At 42.7% G+C, this 21081-nt stretch overlaps 2 protein-coding genes across 3 annotated transcripts in view; one reads left to right on the forward strand and one right to left on the reverse strand.

Annotated features, from left to right (window-relative positions):
* LOC106813643 (protoporphyrinogen oxidase-like) overlaps nucleotides 1–12578 on the forward strand; it is a 13041-nt gene extending 463 nt beyond the window's left edge. For both annotated transcript variants that reach the window (XM_014817835.1, XM_014817836.1), the window contains 9 exons: nucleotides 7785–7919; nucleotides 8258–8382; nucleotides 8885–9005; nucleotides 9549–9696; nucleotides 10161–10412; nucleotides 10759–10877; nucleotides 11064–11177; nucleotides 11400–11549; nucleotides 11852–12578. In XM_014817835.1, coding sequence (XP_014673321.1) covers nucleotides 7785–7919; nucleotides 8258–8382; nucleotides 8885–9005; nucleotides 9549–9696; nucleotides 10161–10412; nucleotides 10759–10877; nucleotides 11064–11177; nucleotides 11400–11549; nucleotides 11852–12037 — 1350 coding nt within the window. In that variant the 3' untranslated portion in view covers nucleotides 12038–12578. The remainder of the gene's footprint in view (nucleotides 1–7784; nucleotides 7920–8257; nucleotides 8383–8884; nucleotides 9006–9548; nucleotides 9697–10160; nucleotides 10413–10758; nucleotides 10878–11063; nucleotides 11178–11399; nucleotides 11550–11851) is intronic.
* Nucleotides 12579–14280: 1702 nt separating this feature from the next.
* Nucleotides 14281–21081, reverse strand: part of LOC106813634 (ras and EF-hand domain-containing protein-like) — a 15310-nt gene continuing 8509 nt past the window's right edge. The window contains exons 8-16 of the mRNA XM_014817818.1: nucleotides 19934–20027; nucleotides 19517–19713; nucleotides 19012–19139; nucleotides 18540–18640; nucleotides 17513–17636; nucleotides 17175–17256; nucleotides 16664–16778; nucleotides 15575–15694; nucleotides 14281–15306 (exon numbers count right to left, since the gene is read on the reverse strand). Of these exons, the coding sequence (XP_014673304.1) occupies nucleotides 15136–15306; nucleotides 15575–15694; nucleotides 16664–16778; nucleotides 17175–17256; nucleotides 17513–17636; nucleotides 18540–18640; nucleotides 19012–19139; nucleotides 19517–19713; nucleotides 19934–20027 (1132 nt within the window). The 3' untranslated portion in view covers nucleotides 14281–15135. The remainder of the gene's footprint in view (nucleotides 15307–15574; nucleotides 15695–16663; nucleotides 16779–17174; nucleotides 17257–17512; nucleotides 17637–18539; nucleotides 18641–19011; nucleotides 19140–19516; nucleotides 19714–19933; nucleotides 20028–21081) is intronic.

The following is a 21081-nucleotide window of genomic DNA, read 5'->3' on the forward strand; positions in this document are numbered from 1 at the left end:
GAGAAACTGGAGTGTTGTGCAGACTGGAGAGATGAGAGGCGAAGGGCGGAGAAGACTGGCGTGCGGCGGTTATGTGGGAGAACTGATTTGGAGGTTGGAGAAAGAGGGAGAAGAGAGAGAAAGCGAGTTGAGTTGACACGAGAGCGTTGGGGACTGCGCGGAGACGAGAAGAAGGAAGACATGTGGCTCGGATGCTATGTGAGAGGAGAACAGGAGAGAGAGATAGACGAGACGAGACAGGACGAGAGGAACGAGAGAGAGAGAGGGAACGCAGATCGCCAGACGAGAGAGAGAGCTCGGGGAGAGGAGAGTGGAGAAAGAGAGAGGAAAAAAGAACAAGTAGAGAGCGAGAGAGAACAGACAAAGAGAGGACGAGGGAGGAGAAAGTGAAGAGGGGGAGAGAAACGGGGTGAGAGCGGGGGAATCAGGCGAAAACGTGAAAGGAAGGAGAAATAGAAGGATAGACGAGGATGGAAGAGATGAAGGAGGCGGATGGTGGAGAGGGAGAGATGTTGGCGGAGAGAGGAAGAGGGAGAAAGAGGGAGGGAGTGGATGGGGAAGGAGACAGCTGGTGGCAAGGGACAGGGGGAGGAGAGTGGCGGGAGACCCGAGGGGATGGAGGGAGAAGGCAAAGAAGAGAGAAAGAAAGAGAGAAAGAATTTCTAGGCATCTAGAATTAACTTTGAAATCACTATTTTTCTTGCTATTAATTTTACGCCCATTCTAGAGTGAACATTATTTCTGTAATATATTACTTATTAGCTAACCGAAAGACACTACAACTGTATGTATTGTATATTATACATGACAGCTTTAGCAGAGAGAACTCTTTCAATCACCACAAACAATTTATTGTTGCTTTAAAATTTTTATAGCTATTTTTGTTTTTTGAATAAACATAAAAATTTTATATTATTTTAATCTTTTAATGTTACTAACGATTTTTGGAACGTTTTTCACAAAAATCTACCCTTGGAGCTGAGCTCATGGCCCTGCGATCAGAAGAATAAGAGCGGAAGGGGGAAAAGGGACGCTGGTGGAGGCAGGACGGTGAGAGAGTACGAGACTACATTCTCCTGTGGACAAGAAGGGAGGACTATGTTGGAGGAAGGGCGAGAAATTGTCCTAGTGAACTGGAGGGACAGCGAGTAGAGAACAGAATGCTGGTGGATGAAGGAGAAGGGGAGAAAGATGGAGTGTGGTGCGATGGAGGCATGGGAGAAGCTGGTGACGAGGGGAGGGTATGGCGTGAGAAGCTGCTGGTTGGAGGAAGGGAGAAAGGGGAGGAGCGGGGATGAAGGAAGCTGTGTGGAGAGGAGGGACGAGAAGAGTAGAAGCTGGTGGAGAAGGAGGAGGCGGAGAAGTTGTTCCGTTAGCTCCACCAGCCTTCTTCCTCCTTCTCCATCAGCTTCTCCCTTCTCCCCTCTTCTCTAACCAGCTTCTCCCCCCTCCTTAGTTCTCCCATCCCTCTCCCTCCCACTACTCCATCCCCTTCTTCCCCTCCTGGCGAACCCGCCCATTCTCCTCGCTCTTCCTGCCTTTCTTAACTACCATCCCAAAGCCCAGATACTTCCATCCCTTCCTCCTCCTTCCTCCTCTACCGCCTCCCTTACCCTATTCACCTTCTCCCCCTCTTCCTTTCTCGCCTACCATCTCCCTACTCCATCACCTTCTGCCTCCTCTTTCCCACCATACATTTCTCTATCTCTGCGTCTGCCCCATACCATCCTTCTTCTCCTCCTCCAATAAAAAAAAATAACCTTCCTTCCCTTCTCCATCCCTTGGAAGAAATCAACCTGACAATTAAAGATCAGAATGTAGACAAGGTGACAGGAGGGAAAAAAAGGATCAAGAGGAGAATTTTAAGGCAACGGAGAACATAGACATGCCACAGAGAGTAGAAAGGGAAAAAAGAAAAGAGGCGAAAGAGGGCAGAGGCTCCGCTCCTCCCTCCGTCCAGGGTGAAGATCAATTGGCCGGTCCCCCCGCGATAAACTCATCTCATCTTCTCCCCTCCTCGCGTTTCGTTTACTCCTTCCTTCCTCCTTCTTCTTCCCCCCTCCTCCCTGTCTCCCATACTCCAACCCTTCTCTCCTCCTCCTCCCCACTACTCCCATCACCTTCCCTCTTCCTCACTCCTCCTCGCGACTACAACCTCCTCGCATCATTGTCTCTCCCTCTGCAGCTCCTAGCGCTAGCCACGCCAGTAACTGTGCCAATCGACCTTCCTCTCCTCCTCGCTCTCGGCTGATCACCTTCACCTCTCACTCCTGCTCCTCCCATCCTCCATCCTGACTTCTCTCCTCTCCTCCTCACTAACTCTCAATCATCACAGTCTTAGATGATGATGAACGACACGTGCATCTAACCAAGTACAACTGCACCCTCCTAACCTCCGGCTAGTAGCGATCCATCAGCCATAGGTGACGAGATGCCCGTACGTCAGTCGGTGAGCACCTCGCGTGACTCGTGCAGACTGCAACGCTTTCTGCTCGCACTACACTGCGTGACTTTCCATCCTTTTTCCTACACCTCCGTCCGACTCATCGTATCTCACGCCCTTCCTCCGTCCCTGAATGCCTATCCATTGCTCACCTTCTCTATCTCTCCTACCTGGCCTTCCTCCTCCTTACCTGGCCTCCTCCAAACACTCTTCTTCACTCGTCCTCCGTTCCCAAGTTAGACTCTCACCCTACCAGGAAGTCGCTGGATCAAACCTCTCTCTCCTACCTCCTTTGGAGTAACTCTCCCTCCTTCCTCCTTCCTCCTCCTCTTCCTCCCCCCTCCATCAACCTTCTCGCCTCCTCCTTCCTCTACCTGCCTCACTCTCCTAAACTCCCTTCCTCCCTCTGGTCTCCTCTTTTCCCCTGCCCTCCTCCATCACCTTCCACCTCCCTCTCCATATCTCCTTACATGACCTCCTTCTCCCTTCTTCTCCTCACCATTCCCACTCTCCTCCTCCCTCCACGCCTCCTCCATCACCTTCTCTCCTCCTCCTTCCTCCTCCTCCTCCTCCTCCATCACCTCCTCCCGCTCCTCCTCCTCACTCCTCTCCTCCTAACCTCCTATGGGCAGCCGGCGTTTAAGATATATATCAGTGCGCCACCTTCTGTCGCGAAACAATTCACAGACCGGTCTGAGATACCCCCGTCTGTATGAATATTACCACCTATGGCACACAGGATATAATTCTTTGCAGGGGGTAATTCAGGACTGGGGGTAATCTCAGACCCGCTGACACCCGGTCTGAGATATACCCCAGTCTGAATTTACCCCACCTATGGTGCACACAGTCGATATTAATTTGCAGTTGGTAATTTCAGACTGGCGGCAATCTCAGACCGTGACCCGTCTGAGATACCCCAGTTTCCTTGAATTTACCCATCCTACCTGCCAGATTAATCTCCAGACCTGTGGCCGCGGCAGTCTCATTATCCAGCGTTTACTTGCCGCCATGCCCGGTCACGCGATGCGCACGAGGCTGCTAGGGGTAATTTCAGAGCTGGGGGTAATCTCAGCACCGTGATACCGGCTGCGGGCATTTCTATAGCTCATGTGTTTGTTATATAGTAAGCTACAGTTGTATGCAGTAAATCCTTTAGAGGCTACTGCTCCCTTTAAGTTGAGGCGGGAAATATGCCCCTCCGTTTTAACATCTTGACCTTTAACCCTTGACCCCTAAATTTGTCATCGCTGAAGTCTTTTCACGACGCGCCCCCCCCCCGACTTTGTGTACCGTACGTCGATGCGGTTAAGCATTTGTACCCCACGTTCACGGTACAAGCTGCATCTGACTACTGGGCAGATGGATTTTGCCACAAGGGAGGAATTTACTCCCTGACGGCCATCTTTTGAATAATGACGAAATCTCGGGTGCCTACTTAAACAGCGAAATGTGCTACTCTAACAGCAAAAATGCTGCAGGAATCGTGCGCGGAATGTCTGTGCGCACCCCCCCCCCCCCCCCCCCCTATGTATAAAAAATGTTTAGTAAAAAATGTTATTACCTTAAACAGCGAAATGTGCTACTAAACAACGGATATCGTGTCTATTTTTGATTTTCTTTCTTACGCGGGAATGGGTAAGGAATTGTGGCGCAATGCTGCACATATGAACTGCTCCGCAATGTATCAAAAATGTGTAAAAAAAATGTTATTTACCTAAACACCGGAATGTGCCTATAAACAGCGAAATGTGCTACTAAACAGCCGGAATTCGGTGCGCGGACATGCTGGTAAGGAAGTTGGCCGCAATCGCTGCATCCAATAACTGCCCGCAATGTATCAAAAAAAAAATTTTGTTGTTTAAAAAAAAAAAAAAAAATGTTAGTACTTTAAACAGCGAAATGTTGCTTACTAAACAGCGGGAATACATGCGGCGGAATGGGTAAGAATGTGGCGCAATTGCAAGATATTCTATAAACAACTATTTTCAATAGCGCTTGCATTTGGATGTTCATTTGTTGCATTAAACCTCGTTCCTAACAAATCAATGTTTTTAACCTCGTCTGACAAAGTTGTATGGAATTCCTGGAACGAGGTTGGGAGGAATGTCTCCCCGGCGACCAAGCTACGGCAGATGAGCTAAAAACCGATTGACAACACTAGTGATTAGTCACCCGAGGCCAGTCCCTGTCACCGAATCTGCCGGTGTAATTTCTTATAAATAAGCATGGCTGAATTTGCTTCATTACAACATATCACACAGGTTTTGATTTTTTTTTAATTATGCAAATTAGGTAGATTTTGGCAATTTCACTATACATTTCAGTGTCTGCCTACGGTCAACGATAACTCAAGAACCGTTTGACCCACATGTTTCAAATTGCATGCAGTTGTTACTCCTATGGAAGAGATTTGAACGTCCTGTTTTGGAAAGTGAATGTGTTAGGCTAGCCCCAAAACAGTTGTTACTCCTATGGGAGAGATGACAACGTTCTATTACAGTTATTTCGTCTAACTGGTTAACAACTCTACAATCATACCTATTAGGGCTGTAACGATCCACCGAAATCGAATCGGATCGCGATTCTCTTCCCTCGACGGACATGCGGCCCCCGTTATTGCGCGCAGCGCACAGCTCGCGGCGATGCCGCGCCCCCACAACACATACGCCGCCCCCTTTTTGTCCATTTAGACAGATACCTTAGACAGGGGTCTGAAAACGAACTCCGCGAAAACTGGGCACAATCAAACGGACCCTAAACTTTTTTGGGTGTGGCGCGCCTCATGGCTAAGACGTAGTGGCTCCTACAAGAAACCTCAAGAAATGCTGTCACTCAGCGACCACGCGCTCGCTCATTCGCCGCTACGCGATGACGTGGGCTACTGCCGAATATAGCGTCACGTCTATCACAGAGCTTTTAACGTCGACGCGTACGGCGCTCCACGTGGGCTGGCGCGGTCTAGATGCTATCTGCAAAACCGCCGCCGCGGCGGCGCCCCTGGCTGCGTACGTGGCATGTTTCGACCAACCTGACCCCGTGCTGCCCGTGGCGACGGCATGTCGTGCGAGCACCTGCGCTGGCGTGGCCGGCGTGGCTGGCGTGGCAAACCAGCAGCAGCATCAAATACTGGTCCCTGCTAGCTGCTGCAGTGCAGCTCTAGAGCAGCAAAGCAGCAGCAGCAGGAAATGCCCTCCCCCCAAGGCCGCCGTAGTCAAGCCGGTGTACGTCTGACGAAAACTGCGCGATGTTACGCTTCCCGCTATACGGATTCGTATAGCGGGCAGCGCGAGATGCTACATGTGTACAACACCCTGCGGTCTCGTGCGCCCAGTCCCGCGGAAGTGCGCGGCTTAACCGCTCTCGGCGGTCGGGTAACAACGCATCTTTTGTGCAACGTCATCTTGTACACGGTCTCTCTGGATCCGATCCTCGATATTTTTCCCTGTATTTTCGATTTCACTTCGATACCACTTTTTCCCTCCAATAGATGGCAGCACTACGCTATATACTGTGGAGTGTTACTCACCAAACAATAAACTTTTTAGCGTTATTTTGCATGACTCACTCCGCATATTTTACTTTTGGTGATTGTTATCGAACATGTCGAAGAGAACGCGTATCCTAGGAGAAGGTATATAGAGAATAGGAAATGGTAAACCGTAAAGCCAGCGAATGTATGTAAATTGGAGGAAGATGAGAAAGGAGCAGGGAGGAAAGAGGGCAATAGGGAGAAGGTAGAGGAGATAGATGATGAATGAGAAATTGGGCTATAGAAGGCTGAAGGTGGAGAGGGAGAGAGCATTAACAGGTTGAAGGGTGGCTCGGAAAGACAGAGCAGATTGGTGCAGGGGGAGAGGAGAATTACTCCAGTGTCACCTTCCTTTATTCTACTTCCTCTATACTGTGTTTGCTACCTCTACCCCATTCCTCTCTATCACCTTAATTATCTTCCTGTATGCACTACCTCCTCGACCATCTCCTACCATCTCTCCTAGCTCCTCTACCTTTGTCTTTCTTTTGCCTTCTTCCCATCTTCTACTTACTTCAGTTTCCCCACCTGCTCTGCTCTACTCTCACCTTTTCCTAACCGTTTCCCCCATTCTTCACCCTCTGCCCTCCTTTCCTCTTTTCTTTTTTCCCTTTCTACCTCCTGTGGCATGTCTATGTTCTCCGTTGCCTTAATTCCTCTTGATCCTTTTTTCCCTCCTTCACCTTGTCTACATTCTTGATCCTTTAATTGTCAGAGGTTTGATTTCCCGTTTTTTGGCGGAATTCTGCTTTTTTAACAGCCCCAGGTCGATTTTGTGAAACGTCCAAATTTGTAATTAAAATTAAAATAAAAATTTTTTTTTATTAAAAAACAAAAATAGCTATAAAAATTTTAAAGCACAAATACATTGTTTGTGGTGATTGAAAGAGTTCTCTGCTAAAAGCTGTCATGTATAATATACAATACATACAGTTGTAGTGTCTTTCGGTTAGCTAATAAGTAATATATTACAGAAATAATGTTCACTCTAGAATGGGGCTAAAATTAATAGCAAGAAAATAGTGATTTCAAAGTTAATTCTAGATGCCTAGAAATTCTTTCTCTCTTTCTTTCTCTCTCTCTCTCTCTCTCTCTCTCTCTCTCTCTCTCTCTCTCTGTCTCTCTCTTCTTCTCTCTCTCTCTCTCCTCTCGCTCTCTCTCTTCATCTCTCTCTCTCTCTCTCTCTCTCTCTCTCTCTCTCTCTCTCTCTCTCTCTCTCTCTCTCTCTCTCTCTCTCTCTCTCTCTCTCTCTCTCTCTCTCTCTCTCTCTCTCTCTCTCTCTCTCTCTTGCTCTCTTGCTTTCTTGCTCTTTCTCTCTCTCTCCCTCTCTGCCATGTCTGTTGTAATTAACATTTTTATCTTTTAAATTAACAGTAATTAAAGTTTAAATTAATGGTAAATTTTGTGACATAGAGACTTATCGATAGTTTTCCCACTATGCATTGCACAGCGCTACTCATTTTCGGCCAATAAAATTTGATTTGACTCTTCCCATGCATAGTTACTCTCAGATGACTATCAGGATCACTCAGATTCAGATGAGCATGCCAAAAATCACCAAATAACACCAACCAGCTTCAACAACCTAATTATTCTATTTATAGCTACTAAAATATGCATATAAGATGCATGTTTCAAATGGTCAAAATATTTTTGGTGTGGCGAAAAGTCTTACTGTCTTGTAAAAAATGCAACTACAGTACCGAATGTAATGCGAAAATAAAATTTATTGGCGACCCCTGCAACACAGTACTTTTGACAGCCTTTATATATATATATATATATATATCTAAATGTACTTATATGCAGGTTATTCTCGTGGAAGGATCAGCACACCTAGGTGGGTGGATAAAAAGCAAAAGGTATGATGATGGCACTGTATATGAATTGGGACCACGAAGCATTCGTCCGGCTAACAAACAAGGATTCAACACATTAGAAATGGTATTCCCATTATTATGTAAAATCTTTTAATTTTTTACTGAATAGATTATGTATGTTGGAAGCTTAGAACTATTTGTAAATATTAACTCGTTGCATCTAAAGTTAAACACTTAAGGGTGTAATTTTCAGCATGCATCTTGAGGTTGAACCATAAAACAAGCAATTTTAAGAGCAAAACAGGCACTGGTATTTTTTTCAACTCCGTGTTTAATGTTTGTAGTCATTTTCCAGTAATATTGAACATAAAACATTGGTATGTAATCCAGGTAAACGCTAACTGAAAATACCACCGAAAGTTTATGTAGTATTGTTCTCTGAACCATGTCTGCTAAATATAGGTGGAGGATTTAGGCTTATCTAGCAAGGTTCTGCCAGTACTGACGGACCATGTTGCCAGCAACAATCGGTTCATATACGTTGATGGCAAGCTTGCTATGCTTCCGACACCTAAAGCGCTGTTCAGGTGGGTGGCCTTTAACTTTTAAGTCTAAGATATAATCGGGTAATGTGTGCAAGTAATGAATATAGGCAAGAAACATGGTTATATTATATATAGGGTGTTTAACATTGTTGGTACAATTGATCCCCTGCACTGACCTAATCACCTGTTATGAGGATGGTTATCTAGTGATCTGTAGCTTTTGCAGTTTCTTTTATTTATTATTTCTGTAAAATATCTTACTTCTTTCTTTACTGATAAGCATGTGACATCTTGTTGGATTTTATTCCATTTTGTATAAATGGTAGCTTTACCTACATAATCCCATGGTTCTTCTATAAGCTGAATGCTAAGATTCCTTATTCATTGATTGAAAACTACTGAACTTGTTTTAAAATTAACTCACAAGATGATTGAAATGCTTTAGTCATTGGTCATATATTGGACCAATCTGATAGCAACTGAAACCAAAGTCTATCTACTTTGTATTGGTTCTTGTGGGTATGTTTATTCTTTGTTCACTTAGGTCCAGTCCTCTTCTTAACCAGAGTCTTGCGAGCATGCTTTGGAAAGAATTGTTCACTAAGAGCATAAAGGTTGAAGACGAAACTGCAGATTCATTTATTACAAGAAGATTTAGCAAAAAGGTTTGTATAGTGTAGACACGTGATTAATTTTATATGATAGTTTATTTATGGCAGCTATATTGTAACCCCTTGTTCCTATGGTATTTGTGCTCTAGTTGCAAATTTACATATGTACATAATTATATTTGAAATAAGTTTTAAAGAATGGAGCTCTTTCATATAGCGACAATTCACTTGTAATCGGCAACCACCAGACAAAAGTGCATCTCATTGAGTGACATAGTGGTTCTAGACGGGTACACCATCTCTATTGCCTAATTCAAGCTTACCATGTCAAAGTACAGGGATGCAGTCTCGGTAGAAAAAAGGGGCATCGTCAAGTAACCACCTCAACACGATGTATACAAACATATTTCAATTGTTGTATATTTTGTGTGGAAATAAGCCGTACAAGTGTTCTAAGTCATGTTAGCCTTACGTTAGACTCCAATACCTATAATGGTACACTATTGAGTTCATCTGAATAGTCGTAGCAGACATAATTGCTTCAACAAAGAGAATGACTGATTTATGTTTGAGAAAGCTTCTTGCAATGTTTTTCAGGCTGCAATGTACCTAGCTGATCCAATGTGTCAGGGTGTATTCGCAGGCAAGTCAACTGAGTTGAGTGCAAGGTCATGTTTTTCTGATGTCTTTAAAGCAGAACAAGAGTACGGGTCGATCGTTAAAGGAATGTTCAAGTCGGCAAGGTGTAAGTGTGTAATTTTGAACATTCTTATCTATACCTTTATTCACATGAAACCATTGCTAGCTAAATTTCAAAGTTATGAAATTGTCTCATTCTAAAACCTCTCGAAACTTTTACCTAATGAGTTTTTCTGTGAAAATTGAAAAACAATGTAGTACTTTTTCACATTGTGCATTATTAGTGTACCTACTAATTAGACGTGCTTTCATGGACATAGTAAAACGACACATAGTCAATAGGTACCAATAATATGGATTTTGAAGATAAAAGTTTGAACAGATACAGTTTTCTGTGGGTGTGTAACCATCATTTTAAGTAGGCAAATTTCCTTAACCTGTTTCTGGTGCAAAACTAAACTGCAAGACAAACGTTTGTGTTGTTGTTGCATGATGAGTGTATGCATACTTTACTGCAGATTGAAAATAAATGTTAATTAAAATTTAATAGATGTAGTTCTTTCATTCTAGTAAAAAAAGACAGTGCAAAAAGTCAACTGGGTATGCTGGCCAAGCAGCAACGCTGGACCATGTGGTCATTGCAGGACGGTTTGCAGACACTCTCTGATTCCCTCACTGATACGCTCAGTGAATCGGAGCACATCATGGTACAGAGTCAGGAACCGTGCACGGCATTGGGTTTTCAGAATGGAAAGATAGTCGTCGAGACTCCAAATCTAAAAATAGAAGCTAATCACGTATTTTCAGCACTTCCTGCCAAAGGTATACATGTTGGTATCGTTAATACAGTACACTTTTATAAGGCTGTCACTCAAGTAGCTGAACATCAAGCAGTGCTGGTTGTAAGGTTGAAGAAAGAAGCTTCCACCTCATGTTCCCTTTCTGTTTTAAATAAACGACTTCATAAGGACTGTTTTAGTTTGTCATTACAGGAAGATATCTAAGCCTGTAAGTTGGCAGCAGTGACTTCTAATGGTCTTCTGCTCTATGCAATGGTCTTTTCACTTGATATGGTATGGAGAAAAATGGGCATTTTTGGTCTGTAATCATGTCTTTGCAAATCATAATAATAAATTTGATAATATAAATAATATGATATATTTTGCAGATATTTCCAAGCTTTTGTATCCAAACCACCAAGATCTTGCTCAGATATTAGGTAGGATACAGTCATGTACAGTGGGAGTGGTCAACCTTGAGTATAAGGGAAGGCCAGTAAAAACTGAGGTGTGTAGTTGTTTCCTACATTCATTTCTATTTTGTTAAATTTTTCTGCTGTGCTGTGGAGTGACCGCAAGTATAGTAGAGTCTGGCATATATGTAGCTTTATTGGTATGTGTAAATTTATCCTTGTGCATATTGATTTCATATGGTAATTTGTGTAATTTGCATGATAACTTTAATATCTCACAGGGATTTGGGTACTTGATACCTTCTAGTGAAAAGGCCAAAATTTTGGGTGTTGTGTTTGACTCCTGCGCCTTCCCCCAACTTGACCGGAATGATGGCGAATATTCACGGTTTTCGGTAAGTATTCATTTTACAGATCTAATCTGTCGTTCCGCATGCCCAAGTTCTAAGTTTTATGTGAAGTTTGTCTAAAAACACTATCATCCCTAAACACAAGCTACTCTTAACGTGTCACATACAAGTCTCTACTTATCACCAATAAACGTGATCATTTACAAATATAAATCTCGTGAAATTCATTTTAAGAGTGGTCTAAAGTAAGCTATGTTAATTTTGCAGTGCCTAATGGGAGGTGCGTGGTTCGAGGAGCTGTATGGTAATGCAGACAGTGTGGATCCAAACACACTGCTGGATGTAGCAGTCGAATCTATGCGAAATCACCTGGGTGTAACAGTGAATCCTGTTAGATCAAATGTCACAATAAATAAGGTAGGCTCCTCTGTGTCATTGGTGATTTTTTCAGTGTTGCAGTCGTGTAGCTAGTAAGGTCATTGTGGTCATTAGTTTGATTTGATATGTATCCCTAGCTCCTCTACCCTGTCAGATTATTATATTATTGTAACATTGAAAAATTCACGAGTATATGTGGTGTGGAACATTTGCAGAAGCATAGCCGTGATTCTGTTTCACACTATGAATTATATCGTATCAAGAGCTAATAATACCTTATTAGCTCTTGATCGTATTTATCTTTATCTCGTTGCTAAGTTATATGTGTTATTACTCTTCAGAACTGCATCCCTCAGTACTACGTTGGTCACCACAATATAGTCAGCAGCAGCAGACAATACATTACACAGAATCGGCTGCCAATAAGTTTGCTTGGAGCATCGTATGATGGCGCTAGCATCAATGACTGCATTTACAATGCTAGAAAGGAAGTTGAAGCTGTGGTAGGAGTAAAGAATACCAGCTAAAGTTCTAGTGAAATCAGGTGGTTACTAACCAGTAGCTTGTGCACAAATACAGTTGTTATTTTGTGTTAAATGTGTTGTCAGTAGTCAAGCAAGTTTGGTGTAGCCGTGTAGATCACAGAGTGAGAATGATAATTTTTTGGCTTCATGAATAATCATGTTTAATTATCCCTGCCAGAATTGAACTGCAAACCAAACTTTCTGTCATGGTTTTAACTTTTTGGAATAACTGATGTCTCAATCTACGATGAAAAATTTCAGTTTTAGAAATTTCTAGAGGTTACATTTAATGAGATAATGTAAACCCTCAATATGCAAGTAAAGTTTGTATAATATTAATAAAAATAACTCAATTTAGTATGGTTACATATACATGGTACATGTACGTATATGGCTACATATTACTCACCTAACACGATTTGTATTTGTAATATTTCGATTATTAGACTGCGGGGTGAACCCCCAAATTATGTTTTTTTGCGCCCACCAAGTGGCAATTACATAATATGCTCACATATTGTAATTAAATATATTTTAAAAGGTCTGTGAAACTCGTCAATAATAACATTTACGCAAGCAAGAGAAAAACGAAAAAAACTGAAAGAAAATAATTTATTTTGTGAGAAATATTATCCAATCAAAACGCACGTCTCATCCCGATTCCCAACTGTGTTGCTTTCTGCAACCAATCGCGCGTCTCCTTACGTTCCCATGTGAGAGTGAAACGATACCCATCCGCGAAGCGGACTACTTACACCGAGACGGTGATGACTCTCAATACAAATTCTACAGGTTATGTCGATCGCTTGAAAAGTGGTTAAGTTTTCAACTATAACAGTTCGAAGCAAACTTTTGTGTTTATCCGATATAGTATGTAAATAGAAGATCACAAGCTGTAGTTCATTAAATTTCGTGCACTTATTGTGAAAATGAAAATACAAATAGAACTATTTCATCTATCTCGAGTGAGCGGAAGAATCCATGTCAAATGTGAAAATAGGCCTATAATGTTTCCAAGCCCTTGTCACAAGCTCGATAGACATGCAGCGAACTGCAGCGTACCAGTTTATGTTTACGTCAGTGCACGTACTGCTCCCGATGCTCTTGTCACAAGCTCGATATACATGCAGCGAACTGTCGATGTCCCAGTCAACACCTGGCAGGGTTCAAACAAAAGGACATCACCTAACTGCCGATGTGAGGGGGGAGCCAATGTGTTTATCAGTCTTATCACTGACGAATTAACCATGCACGGGCACTGCCCCGTCTGTGACACGGCCTTCGCCAGGCTTCGTTAACGAGTGCAAATGGTTAGTGGACTCTACTAGTACTGTTCATCAAGACGCAGCGGACTGGGAAATAAGGGGCAGCTGCGTGAAATAGACTATATATACTGCGGCGGTTCGTACATATGCCACCCTGAGGAGGAACACTTTCTGTCACCTAGTCTTTTCTTTGGATCTGTGTGCTAGCTTTCATTATGGCGCACAGATCCACTATGTCATCTTTTCTTTTCCCTCTGCCGCACGCACTTCTCTTCTATGCGCGGCCAGTGCTCCATATTTGGCCATCTTCCATATCATTTCAATTACACTTGCATCACTTTCACTGGATTTATTGATTACCTTTGCTTTCTTACTTATAGTACATTCTGTCGCCATTCTTCACGTTACAAAGAACATGTAAACGTTAAATCATGATCCTTATCAATTTACTTCATGTTTGAGGATCAACCTACTGAAGCATTCGTGAAATGGTTATGAAAATGTATGAAAGCAACGATGTCTCGCTTGGTAGTCAGTTGGTAATTTTTTAATCTACATAATGATCAAGAGCAGATACTACTCTGTACGACTTTGTGGATTGGTAGACTCGATCAGCCAGATGCTGTTTTTCAGAGGCCGTGGATAAATTGCAAAATTATGATACATGTACTCGTGATGATCACCATGCATGTAGATCAGGTAGCTGCATGTATTTTATTGAACTTTTTTGAATATTGAAATATATTGGGAGAAGGAAAGAGCAGAGATCAAAAGACAATGGGAGAGAGCTATATAGAAGAAAAAAAGGGGTAGGGGTAAAGAGATGGAAAGCCAGGTGGAGACAGGGAAAGAAAGAGGTTGAGAAATGTGTAGACCGTGAGAGAAAAGGGGAGAGTTGAAGAGAGAGAGAAAAACAATCGTAGAAAGAGACGATTGGATTACTCTGGTAGATTTCACCTTAAAAGAGTGAATAAATATATGTATGTTCAAATTCAATTTTATTGTCCAGATGGAAATTTGTTTTCCTCACATTTTTACACAGATAACATAACCGTATATCAACACAACATATACCGCACATTTGCAGTAGCCTACACATATAATATTAATATATAGAAAAAAATTATTTTGTTTTATTTCCAAGCATTTTAAGATTTAAGAATTAAATTAAACATTAATGTATCCTATTTCTTTCTTTCTTCAATGACATGTTCTGGAAAGTACAAAAAATACTCTGCGTACATGTCCGATTATAAATACGGATCGAAGAAGGAACAAAAAATGTGTGTGTGTGTGTGTGTGTGTGTGTGTGTGTGTGTGTGTGTGTGTGTGTGTGTGTGTGCGCGCGCGCGTGCGTGTGTGCTAGCTGCGGCCTGCAGGACGTTACCGTTGCGCCACCTAGCTGTGGGACGTTACCGTTCAGAAATTAAAGTTCCACACTTTACGACTTTGTGTGTTTATTCCTTATATTTTTCCTCAGCTATGTGAACATTTCAGGTATTTGCCAGATGGTGGTCACAAAATTCAATAAATATAGCTCTTTTGGCTTGTTGCATTGCGGTCTATATGGTTTATTGACGCTTTAAAGTTGTAGTTGCTACATTGTCATCTTCAGTGCAAGATGTAGGTTAAATTTCTCGGAGATAATTTTAAGAAGATTGCTTACAAGCCAATCTATTTTTAAGCCAATCTAATTACAAAGTTATTTAATTGAATAAATATAGAAATAAAATAATATATATAACGAGTGAATTGTTTGTTTATATTCACTCCTGATAATAATGTTCATAAGCAACCGTGTACATAACAGCAAACCGCGGATACGAATATGTATGTTTAGCAACTACATTTCCCTTTTTTCTTGCCAGCCCCCTCTCTGAGTGTAATCCCTGAACTTTTGACATCGATGTCTTCATTGGCACATAGTTGCCTAGCCAACTCAAGTACGGCCTCTTCCACGTTTGATCCGTCTTTTGCACTCGTCTCAATGAAAAATGTGCCATGTTCCTGAAAATACAAGCTACTATATTAAACCTCGTGTAAGTCGGCCTGCCGTTGTAGACTGATCCGTTCACAGAGTAAGATGAGACATTTGCATAGAGTAACCATACGCTTGGCAATAGTGTTCTTTGATGGTGTTAACTGTCAGTGTTATGCCCATTTTGTTGAAAAAGTACATAGAAAAATTATACGTCTTATAATATATTATAATTAATGATGACATCGTCGTTACTTAGGAACAAGTAAGGTAATATAGTAAAATCAATATGTTTACCCGTGCCAATTGTTTGCCGTCTGCTTCCATCACAACATTGCTCCCTTTCTGAATCAGGGCATCTCGTAAATCCGTCTTATTGCCACAAAGCATTATTGGTATTTCTTGGGAAGCACTGGACTATAAAAGTACATTTTTGGGGAATTAACCATCAGCGTCGGTAGCAAAGTTAGTTCAATAAGAATTTATAATGTGAATGTACATAGGCTTTACAGTTCCATAGTATTCTGGGACCCCAGTATATAAAAAGTCATTACCCTCTCTCCCTATACCACTGAGCTGTATGTAGCTCATATACAGCGGTTATATACAGTTATTATATTCAGCTCAGTGCCCTAACCCTAAACTCATAACCCTAACCGTTACCTATCCCTAACCCTGACCTATCCTTATCCCTAACTCTAACCGATCCCTTATCCTAGTAACCTATCCTGATCCATAACCCTAACCATTCCATAACCCTAACCTAGCTATCCCTAACCCTCACCTATACCAAACCCTAACCTATACCAAACCCTAACCTATCCCAAACCCTAACCTATCCCTAACCCTAACATATTCCTTTTCCTAACATATCCCTATCCCTAACCCTAACCCTAACCTATGCCTAACCATAACCTATCCTTAACCCTAACCTAGTGGCTCTTAACCTTTTTTGAGTCATGGACCCCTTTGAGAATCTGGTGAAAGCTATGGACCCCTCCCCAGAAAAATGCACATAATCACATAAACCCAAAACTTTGCATACAATTGTGTTCACGGACTCCTTAAATCCTATCCACGGACCCCCTGAAGCCCAGCCACGGACCCCTCGAAGCCCATCCACAGACCCCTCGAAGCCCATCCACGGACCCCCTGAAGCCCATCCACGGACCCCCTGAAGCCCATCCACGGACCCCCTGAAGCCCATCCACGGACCCCCTGAAGCCCATCCACGGACCCCAAAGAGGTACGTGGACCACATGTTAAGAACCCCAGCCCTAACCTATCCCTAAAATGCACGGTCATAAAGTGGGATTTGACCATTTTTCCATATGCTTTAATGTATAGTGTATACATAAGTCTATTAAGATAGATCACATGACTTACAGTTACAGTGTCCACCCACTCCCGTACGTTCAGGAACGATCGCTCGTACGTGACGTCATATAGCATTAAGACACCGTCCGCTCGTCTGAAGTATGATTTTGCTATACTCCTAAATCTGAAATTGCAGCATTTATGCATCGACGATTAGTTGCCTTCCATTTTAAATACATGCGCGTATTTTTATATGGCAATATATATAATTTGTAACACCATAGGTTCACGTTGCTAAACGCACAGCTGTGCGCAAAGTGTGCAATTGGGAATGTACAGAGCAGATTCAAATTTTTTTGCAGTAAACATTTATAATAGTTTTATCAGTTCACAGACTAGCAGAAAGCCCTATAGCTTCTGCGAGGCTTTGACGGCACACGGACAATTTGCGCCATAGAGCTGTGATAGCCTAGCCATATGCGCAGTTGGGAAATCTCCTTAAAACAAAGCCTGAGTCTCATTAGAAGAGTGATCTATTTCTCATTCCCCGGACGGGTGACAGATGTAGCCTGAAATTTACCTTTCTTGACCAGCGGTGTCCCACAACTGCAGTGCGACTTTGCGTCCGTCAACTTCTAGCGATCTCATTTGAAAGTCCACACCTAAACAGATATATACGGGTTAGAAAATGATTATGCGCGTACACCTTGGGGTTGTCATTATTTTGTCTATCACAACGCGTTTGGTTTAGTGGCGCTTACATATTAAACCGAAAAACTAATTAAGAATAATAGTTTAATTTTTGAACCAAGTATTTTTAAATAACCCGAGAACTCTATATATCATTAAAAGCCAACACGAAAAAACTAGAGAATAGACATCGTTACTGTAATCTATGCAATCACTATAGTCTAATACCTAATGTTGAGTGTATATTGGGATTGAACCGGTCCTGGCAGAAACGCTGGATGAAACTCGATTTGCCGACAGCTGCGTCTCCAGCTAACACGAGCTTGTACATTCGTTCTGGCTCGAACTTCAACTGCGTAGAAAGTTTCCGGTAAGACGACGCGCGTATATTGCACATACCTACAATGCTTCACTTCTATACTATGTACACTTATCGATATGCAATCGATATACAACTATTATTACAATAGTTGGTACCTCTCGTGGGCTGTAATTAGTATACGCGCGTTCGATATTTGTACTTAAAATCTTACCTGTGTAAAGGAAAGGCATAGTTATAGCTGCGACGCTAGGTGAAGTATATAGAACGAATAACAAAACATGAACCTGGTAACTGCAGTGTAATTACGATGCTACATCCCTAACACCATTATCAAACGTAACGACGGCGTATAAGTAACGTGTACTCATCACTAGTGTCTATACCGAGAGATGCATTATTATTTACCAGTAAAGCATTAGGAATAGTTGACACGGTACCTAATAAACCCAGAAGGGGAACCTTGAGAAGGAACTGGGAGAAATTTCGAGGGGGAGAGAGGGGCCGATAGAGCGAGAACATAAAGCAAACAGGTGAGCGAGGGGAAATGGAGAGATAGCAAGAGAGAATGGAGAGCTAGCGAGCGGGAATGGAGAGATAGCAAGAGAGAATGGAGAGATAGCGAAAGGGAATGGAGAGCTAGCGAGAGGGAATGGAGAGATAGCGAGAGAGAGAATGGAGAGCTAGCGAGCGGGAATGGAGAGATAGCAAGAGAGAATGGAGAGATAGCGAAAGGGAATGGAGAGCTAGCGAGAGGGAATGGAGAGCTAGCGAGAGGGAATGGAGAGATAGCGAGAGGAAATAGAGAGCGCGCGCGAGAGAGATGTGTGTGTGAGTGTGTGCGTGCGTGCGTGCCTGCGTGCGTGCGTGCGTGCGTGTATGTGTCTGAGAAGGAAGGAGAGGAGTAAAGAAATGTTTTAGGAAATCGGCTCAAACCTGCGGCTGGATATGAGCGTTTGTCAGAGGATTATAGGAGAGATCCTGTGATCCAGGCGAGCCGGACGATTCGCTTCCTCTCAACGTTGAAATGCCGCTATCTGTTATTAGACAAAATATATATCACACGAATTCTAATGGAACATTCACCTGATCTAGCCAATTCGAAACATAAGCTATTGGTCAGAATTGGTTTTTAAGGTGGTTATTGGATGATGTTTTACGATTATCAATATTGTGTTGATTTCGATCATCTACTACTTTTCGATTTGCAACGGCAGGGTTATCTACAAGGGTGTTAGTTATTTAATTACAATTTTATTATTAAATAGTTATAATATATAAATTATTTAATTATATATTAATGATTTATAATTCATAATTATTAGTCTTATTAGTTATGTAATTTTTATTTTGATCAGAAACGTTAGGGAGGTGATTTATACGGAAATGTGTCTGTAATCTGGCTCACCAGCGAGCTCTTCAACGCTGCTGGCGTTGTGGTGAGTCTCGTTCCACTCGGTGACCCGGCACGACGAGCTGACGGCGTGAGACAGCTCCTCTGACAGCGAACACGGCCCGACACTCCCCATTGATTCACTAAAGACCCGGAGAAAAACACACACGATTCATTCTGGCCTATAGCTTATACGCGTAGTTGTTTCTCTTCTGTATATATGTGCCACATTGTGATCTATGAATACACACCTGGCTTTACTCACCCAGCAGAAAGCGAAGATAACTAGTTACGTATTGAAATTTATTTTCCTGTTCTTATTGATTCGTGAACGATTCGAACCATATCATTCGTTATGTGGTTATGTGCGCGTTATAGAGTTCAACGTACGCACGCCCACAGCCCGGCCCGCCCACATGCACGCACACACGCACACAAGCTCGCCCGCACACACAGGCCTGCCCGCCTGCACGCACGCACTCACACAAGTGCACAGGCACACACATACGCTGGCACATACCCTTCAGAGTCTGTCGAGTTTGCTTTTTCTGTCTCATCTTCTTCCAATTCTTCCGCGATGTCAGAGTTCAACGAGCGGGCGTCGGGGTTGTCCGATGACCGTTTCAACCTGCGCTGTGGCGACGGCGACGCCACGTCTTCGACCAGTCTCGGTAGCGGTAAGCTGGCGTGTAGTGGCAATGTTGTACGGCGTCTGATCTGTAGAGCGACATGAGTGAATATACATCAATTTCAGACAATCCCACAGCACATGTGTAACTTCTAACACGAGTTTTTCGGCACATTTTAATGTGTGCACAGACAAAAACAAAGCACATAGACAGGCCTATAGCGACTTCGTTGATTTTAGATACTATGGTCAACATATCGGTATATGAAAGCGATACGTGATGATTGCGATGACGTCAGCGTTATTTACCGATCTGCGCATCTTGTTTTGCGTGTCTTTTTTATGCAGCTCCATCGTCGATCGTAGATCGTCGTTCACGTCCTGCAGACGGCGATTAGACTCACTGAAATTTGAATATTTTATGCATTTTCGTTACAATATTATATGATGCGCGCGTGTGTGTATGTGCGCGCGTGCGTCTACGCGCATGTGTGTATGTGCGCGCGTGCGTCTACGCGCATGTGTGTATGTGCGCGCGTGCGTCTACGCGCATGTATCTGTTCGTGCATTTGTGTATACGCCCATGTATTTTCGTACGGGTCTGTGCACAGGCACTTGAAGCGTTTCATAGCACTTAAAGAATATATTATATAAGTGTCAGTGTGCACAGTGCAGCCGCGTGAGCAATGGCGGCAGCCAGTGTTTGTTGCAGATGAGCATTTGGACGGAATTTTAAGGAAACTGTCGGCAATAATAGGTGAAAGAGTATAGAAACATTAAGAATTTTGTAGTAGATAGATTACGTATTTATTTAGCATTATATTTTATTGAAACGCTTCAAGTGCCTGTGGGTCTGTGTGCGTTGGACGCGCCTGTGCGTGCGTGTGTGTATGCATTCCGCATGTTCCTGATTTAGACACATCTAGTTGCATTTGTTTGGGAACCTAAAAGATGGTATCAGTTGTTACAAATAGACGTATTGTTACTAGAATCTCAAATACACAATTAGGCGGGCCTTAAACCTATTTTGCAGTTGTGTCGCGTTATGATTTGCGTTTATTATTACCTCCGCCAGGGGCGTAGCGGAGGTTATGTTTTCACCGGCGTGCCATTGAGTGTTGGTTTGTGTGTGTGTGTGTTACCATGCACGTTTCAGTTCACTTCCGCTAGGTGCGCTGTCTGTAGACTTACAAACACGCAACCACAGGCTAAGGGCCAACCACAGTCCTTCCCCACCTGCACGCTCGCACTAATCCGGATCCAATTAATTATTTAATGATTTAATTATTTAATTAATTTTTCCACTTAATTAATTAATTAATTAATACAAAATTTAACATTGAGAGAATTCAGCTGCCTTGGCGGAGGTCTGTGCTCTCCGAGTGCTCTAGTTTTTATAATATAATTCTCTGTATGAAACAAATATGACTGGAATTTTTTACTACAATGCAAAACCG

This window comes from Priapulus caudatus, unplaced genomic scaffold (assembly GCF_000485595.1).
Source record: "Priapulus caudatus unplaced genomic scaffold, Priapulus_caudatus-5.0.1 Scaffold803, whole genome shotgun sequence".
NCBI classification, from domain to species: Eukaryota; Metazoa; Priapulida; class Priapulimorpha; order Priapulimorphida; family Priapulidae; genus Priapulus; species Priapulus caudatus.